The following is a 7,784-nucleotide window of genomic DNA, read 5'->3' on the forward strand; positions in this document are numbered from 1 at the left end:
GCGATTTTTCTCAAAACCAAATCAACTATGTTGGTTTTGTCGGACTTTTCGGATTTTTTCAAGTTTTTTTGTTGCTTTAAATATTATTTCAATCTATTAAAATTTTTGTTGCTTTAAATATTTTTTGTTGCTTTAAATATTATTTTCAATTTTTTTTGTTGCTTTAAATATTTTATTAGTAAATATATATTTAGTAAAAATATAAAAAATTGACAAGCATATTATCTATTAAAATAAATTTATGGGAGATTTTTCTTAGTAACACATAATAGTTATTTCTTTAGTCGTCTGACAATAATTTTTTGTTGATGTACACTTTCAAGGTTAACCTAATTTAGTAATTAAACATAAACATCAATATGATACCTAAATAATAATAATCATTTCACATTTGAAAAATATATACTAAGAATTTAATAGATCTTAACATATGATATGAATATGGGGGAAAAAAGAAATTGATGCATTTCATTAGCACTTAATAAAAAAGTGATCATACAACCCATTATTTAAGGTTAACAAATATGGGGAACTTCATATTCTATAGAATATTATATCCGCAAGAGATTCTCAAATATTTCTAGAGAGTTTTTAAAGAAAATTCTATATAAAATCTTAAAAGTATATATAAAAATTATATATTCATATGTTGGTTTGGTTTGGATTTTTTAATTGGTTTGGCTTGATTTTTCGATTTGGGGCAGTTTTCCGGTTCGGTTCGTATACCCCTACTTATAATACCATCATCTTTATTCTGGGGCGAAACTAGTGCAAAAGTTACCGTTTTATTGAACCTAGTAACTTTTCACTAGACCGAGTATCTTGTACTAAAAATTATTAAATATGTAAAAATATTTAGCTCGAATTCGATACGTTAGTCCAGTTATTAATATATAGTAATTTAATATCATTATAAAAATTCATTAACTTAAAATTTTGGATTCACCTTTGCCTTTATTGGTTCTTGGGGCTGGCTTTACAAAGCCGCGCTTCTCGATCACGGACAAAGACCACCAGTTCTACTAGTCGGTCCAAGCCAACCACTAAGATGTCGGGGGTAGTCATTGGTTGGATCGTTTTTTTTTTTTTTTTGGATTTTCTTTTTTCTAATACCATCATCTTTTTGCTAGCATTGGGAAGTACCGACTTGGGCAAAATGCTTTGAGCCTTTCTTGATGTTATGTTTTATAGTCGGATGAAACTCAAAAATAGTCAGATTTATCACCGGTCGTTTAAAAATAGCTCAGTTTTAAAAGTAATCGAAATTTAGCCACTTTTCATGTAAAGAGAAATCTGAGCGAAAACACTGTTCAAAATCCGGAAAAATACGTCAGTATATTATGTTGGAGTTCCAGCATAAGTATACTTGAACTCCAGTATATTATACTGGAGTTCCAGGATAAGTGGAGTTCCAGCATAAGTACACTAGAACTCAAGCATAATATACTGGAGTTCCAGCAAGTATACCGGTCCAGCATAATATACTGGAGTTTGGAGCACCGGTGCTCCAGTCTCCAGTATATTATACTGGAGCCGGCAAAGTTATACGGTGCAGCATAATATGCTGGAGTTCATACACAGGTGCACCGAACTCCCGTATATTATGCTGGACCGGTCTCTGTTGCAGTAAAATAGTGACTATTTTTTATTGACTTGGTAAACGCTGGCTATTTTGAATGACCAGTCCGAAAAACTGGCTATACCGTGCTATTTTGACTTTAATATATATATATATATTATAATATAATAATAATATATTATATATATATATATATATATATATATATATATATATAATAATATATATATATACACACATTAAACAAAATTGTAAGTTTAATTACGTTCCTAATATTTAGGACTTTGTTATCACTTACATATTTGGTTATTAATTTTTCCTTATTAAACTACTAGGTAGGAAATATTACTAATATTTAGTAGTATTAATATTTCATTAATCCCACCCCGGCTAAGATTCTTCAAAGTTCAAACGATATCTAGACATTTTGACTCAAAGTGGCCTTGAATTTTACACTCTAATAAAGCATCAAAGAAACAATTAAATTTTAGAATTTATTATAATAAAAAGATGGCCGATTTTTTACAAGTTGAAAACAGATTTTTTATCGACAAAATATAATTTAATTATTTTTTAATATGAGGACTTTAAAATCAAGTAAAAAAAGTTCATGTGAACTGTTAGAATTCTTATCTTTTGAACACAAAATTCTTATTGGATAAAAATATATTCACAGTTAAACATTATTATAAATACAGTTAAACATTTAAAACTTAGAATGAGTTAATATTACGAATTTGAATCAATAAAATTTATTATATTTACTATTGAGAACAAATAATTAGGTCATTGAATTTAACAAATTAGTTATTCCAAAGAACAACATATAAGTAAAATTAATTTTCAATTTTGACAAAACTCCTAAGATACAATATCCAGAGTCAAGTCGGTAAAAATGCAAATTTGAAGCAATAAGGATAGAAAGAATAGAAGATAAAATGAATTCCAAAAGGGTTGTCTTTAAACTTTTTCCCCCACAAAAATTCTCATCAATTACAATAAGGCATATGAGGACTTCTAATCAGGGACATGATTTTATTCTAATGGGTCGTTTGATTGGAAAGAAGTTATCCCAGAATTAATTATTTCGAGATTAATTATTCTGGGATTAGGTATTTCACCTTTTAATGGGAATAATAGAATATTACAATCCCAGGATAACTCATCTCGGAATTAATTATACCGCAATTTTCTCCCAACCTAACATGGAATAAACTCTTCTTAAATTTAATCTCGGAATTAATTATTCTTCATCACTCATATTAAACGAACCCTTATTGTGCTAGATAAATTAGATCAACATGCATTATTTTCAGGAATTTATAAAAAAAAATACATTAATTTTTATTTCATAAATTGAACACAATGTTTAGTAATATTCCTGTAATTTTTTAAAAAGTTATGCACTCATTAAAATGGGGTACACACACAACGCTATATTAAAAGCACGAAGGCTGTAACGATCCGACTTGTCGTTTTGAGCTCTAGTGCGCCACTCGAATGTTTAAGGCCATGAGTAGCTTTACTTCAGGTATTATGACTTGTACGCGTGGTCGGAATTGAATTTCGGGAAGTTTGGAGTTGATTTGGAAAGAAAATTCTAAATTCGGAAGCCTTAAGTTGGAGGAATTGACTAAAGTGTGATTTTTGAGTAAACGACCTCGGAATCGGAATTTGAAGGTTCTAACAAGTTCGTATGATGATTTTGGATTTGGGCGTATGTCCGGAACGAGTTTTGGATGACCCAAGAACGTTTCAACGCATATTGTGAAAATTGGCATTTTGGAAGAATTTCATAAATTTGAGTTGAATTGTATTTCAATGTTATCAATGTCCGTTTGGGATTCCGAGTTTGGGAATAGCTCCGTATAGTGATTCTGGTGTTGGGAGCGCGTCCGAAAGTAGATTCAGAGGTCCATAGGTCATTTTGGGGTCATTTGGTGAAAGTTAGAAATTTGAAGGTTTTTGAGAAGTTAGACCGGAAGTGGATTTTTTGATATCGGGGTTAGATTCCAATTCCAGAAGTTGGAGTAGGTCTGTAATATCGAATATGACTTGTGTGCAAAATATCGGGCGTGATTTGATAGGTTTCGACATCGAATGTAAAGGTCTGAAGTGTAAAGTTCATTAAGCTTGAACTGGGGTGCAATTCATGATTTTTATGTTGTTTAATGTGATTTGAGGCCTCGAGCAGGTCGGTGTTATGTTGTGGGACTGGTTTGTGTGATTGGACAGGGCCCTGGGGGCCTCGGGTGTGTTTCGGGTGGTTTTGGATCATTTCGGGCTGTTTTGCAATAGCTGATGCTAGTGTCTGGTGTTGTTCTTCGCGTTCGCGAGGATCCTCTCGCGTTCGCGAAGAAGGATTTTGTTCTTCGTATTCACGAAGAGATGCATCTATGGTTCGTGCCATTTGACCATCGGTAGTGCACTTTAAATTTATGTTGGATCGGGCCGAACATCCTCGATGGAATATATGTGTGATAATAGATCTGGAAACTCTTTTATAATTTGTATAAATACTCTGTTTGAGAAATCAAATGATTTAAATGAAGGAAGTGCTTGGGGTTCTTTAATATGATAAAAGAATTGTCCAGTTATTTCTTGTTCCGAGTTTTATTTTTATCTCTATAAATCATGCTTAATTAGAATCTCACATTATTATATTCGGACCACTAGTAAGTGTCGAAGTCGACCTCTCGTCACTACTCCTTCGAGGTTAGACTGGATACTTACTGGGTACGCGTTGTTTTCGTACTCATATTACACTTGTTGTATATTTTATTGTACATGCATATATATACATTTCGTGGTCTTGTCAACACAGCGGCGTAGTTGATACGGGGACTTGAGGCGAGCTGCATCTTATGTGCGATCCGCAGCCAACAGAGTCTCCTTCAGAGTATTGGTATTTTCCTTTCTGTCCAAATTTGTATTCCTGACAGTTATTGTATTTTATTTATTCTTTAGTAAACGCTTATGCACTTGTGACACCGGGTCCTGGGAGGATTATAGGATATTCAGTATTGAAATTGGAAAATATTGTTATTTTTCTGTAAAGTCCATCTTTTAGTAGTTAAATTGAAGGACATTTATGATTTCAAAAATATTAAAATGAGAATTAAATTAACTATTTGGTGTTGGCTTGCCTGACAGTGGTGTCCAGCGCCATCACGACCTTTAACGGATTTTGGGTCGTGACAAAGGCCCTTACCAAAATGTCGTTCGCCCTTTTTACTCTTTAAAAATATATTTCACATTGGACTAACTTATAATTTAAGTTATTTTCCTAATATTTAAGAGTTTACTAAAATTTTATTTATCAAATCATTCCTTATTTGAAATATGTATGAAGTCCTAATATTTAGGATTTAATAAGAATACTATCAAAAACGGAAAACATGTAAAAGATTCTCCAATAAAGTAAAACAATCCGATTACGCAGCATCGTTAAAATTGTATTGGGTCAAAAATTTAGTTCCGTCAATGGTGTAACTTTAAAGTCATGTACAAATATTTTAACTTTTAATTCATAAATTTTTCTCTAGCATTTAATAATAGTACTAGATTTAGTGTACGTGCGTTGCACGTGTATTATGCGTTATGCACAAAAGAGCGCATTTTAATTAGGTAGAATAAGAATGAATTAAGTATAAAGATAATTGATGATACAACAAATATTTAAATGGTAAACTGTCTAAAATAGTGCATATTAAATTGAATAAGAATAAATTAAGTGTAATAGCATTTGACGATGCAAAAAAAATTATTACACTAAAGAAATAGTTGTATTGAGCGTGTAGACACTAAATTGAGTGTTACAACGAAGCATGAGTGTGGTGATGTTGCTGAAACCATTAGTGTTGCTACCCTCTTGATGTCATCTATTGAACAATGTTGATGTGCGCCATGAAGAATGTTGCTTCAGTTGATACTGGTAAGAGGAAGGCAGCTCTAAAATATAACGGTATTGTCGATGCATTCAGCGAAATAGTTCAGAATCTGTAAAAATATATATAATTATATAGTCGTAACATATGTAAAATTCATGTATAATATGTATAATTAAATTGGGTATAGTTGAGGAAGTTTCATAAAAAAAAGATATTGCTTGAAGAATAACAAAAGATCATCATACAATTATGTTTCTATGATATATGCTATATTAGGTGGTGAATCTTACCTAATATCTCTTTATAGACGATGTTCTTGGTTTATGTTCCTTTTTTTCGCTTCGGCTGCTCGGTCAAGACTAAAACCTTTGTTGTTGACATAGATATTCCCCTTGAAAGTGCAACATATAGTTGTCCATGTGAGAATACGTGTTGTGGTAAGTACAGTCCCACATTAGGTATTGTTTGTCCTTGTGCTTTATTTATTGTCATCGAAAAACATAGCCGTACTGGAAATTATTTTCTGATGAATTTGAAAGGGTAACATTCATTTTCTGGAGGCGAAAGTTGAATTCTGGGAATAAACACATGTTTAGAAGCATTTTCGCCCATCGTTATTTTTGCATGGATGACGTTGTTGTCAAAGCCTCTACATATCATTCTTGTACCAATACATAAGCCATTTGCCGGGTCCAAATTTCTTAATAACATGATCAGAGCATTTTTCTTTAAAACCAACCTGTCAAACAACAAATAATATCTTTAAACATAACAAGCAGAAGTTCAGGTTATCATCCAAATGATTTCATAATACTCTTTCTTTTCTTTTCTTTTTTCTTTTTTAATTCCTTTAGCTGCTTTGCAAGCTACCAAGATAATTAGAATTATTCACCCTTGATGTCCATTTTTCTGCTTGATTTTGAGTATAAAAAGGCGCACAAGGAAGACGACAGAGAAAGAGGATACTTTATTACAGTAACGCTAAAATTACCAGGTCTAAGGATGAAGTATGTTACTTTGGCTTTATTTCCTTGACAGTTACGTAGAATGTAACAAACAGAATATTTTAGAAATTATAGAAAAATCCAAAAAAAAAAACCCGCCATTCACACAAAAAAAATAATTACCTGCAAACTCTAAAATATTCAAATAAATCTGCAATTGTAAATTGTAAAGATGAAGCTACTGTATGTAATGGTTTATATTAATATAATTCCCAATTCTCAGAATGATCTACTATTTTTTGGTCTATCCTGAACGTTACATTTGCTATAAGTTTCGAATATTAACTTCAACTATTAGAACTGAGTACTCTTAGAACTAAAAGCAAGGAAGAGAACTTGTGTGTAAAACTCTTAAAGGAAAAATTGTATAAGATGAATTTGCATGAGTATACATAATAGGATTACGATAAGTTTAATAAATTTATCTCAATTAAAAACATATCGAGAGATTCTTTTAATATTGTCAGATATAGTACACAATGAATTCACAGAAAGATAGAGAATAGCAATTTGGCACAAACCTGTGTGGTGGAAGGGCACTTGGTATTAAAGTATTTAAGTACTCGTCCTGGTAGTAGCTGTTGGTATCATCCTCTGCGGAGTCAAAACTCAAAAAAGTTCTGCTTTCACCAGGAAACTTAGCAATTAACATCTCATTTAATTGATCAACATACTCATTTCTGCTAGCCAAGATAGCCCTTTCTGTCATGTATTTTGCACAACTTGACATTTCATCTAGAGATGGAAATATTTCTCTTATTAAATTATCTTCACCAGTACTATCACCATCATGTTTGACGATCAATTTTTCTGGAAGAAGGACCATATCATCTCTTATTGTAGGTTCGTCTCCATTACCGATTCGTAGTAAGAAATCACTGAATGTTGGATCTGCTCTTGCCCTCATATTTCTTGTTAATTGAATCTTTTCCATTTTATTCTACAAATAAGATTTTACCAAGCTTGCATTTATTGTTTCAGCTCTGGTAGATTTTGGAACTACTGGTAGTACTTGACGAAAATCACCTCCGAAGACCATCACTTTTCCACCAAAGGGTTCATTAATATCCATTATATCTCTGAAGCTCCTATCAACGGTTTCAATCGTCTGACGATTGGCCATAGGTGCTTCATCCCAAATTATTAGCTTTGATTTTCTTATCAATTTAGCACCACCACTCTGTTTTGATATATTTGTGATCGTTGTATCAGTTGTCTGAAGAGGGATGTCGAATCTAGAGTGAGCTGTACGACCTCCGGGTAAAATTGCAGCTGCTACACCACTTGTTGCCGTTGCTAAAGCTATCATGC

The 7,784-nt window shown here is 32.2% G+C and overlaps 1 protein-coding gene across 1 annotated transcript; it reads right to left on the reverse strand.

The window, feature by feature from the left end:
• On the reverse strand, window positions 5,986-7,380 carry LOC109224123. Its single transcript, XM_019388709.1, has 2 exons — window positions 6,995-7,380; window positions 5,986-6,208 (listed from the first exon to the last, which is right to left on the reverse strand). The coding sequence occupies exons 1-2, from the start codon at window positions 7,378-7,380 to the stop codon at window positions 5,986-5,988; spliced, it is 609 nt and encodes a 202-aa protein (XP_019244254.1).

This window comes from Nicotiana attenuata, chromosome 3 (genome assembly GCF_001879085.1).
Source record: "Nicotiana attenuata strain UT chromosome 3, NIATTr2, whole genome shotgun sequence".
NCBI lineage: Eukaryota > Viridiplantae > Streptophyta > Magnoliopsida > Solanales > Solanaceae > Nicotiana > Nicotiana attenuata.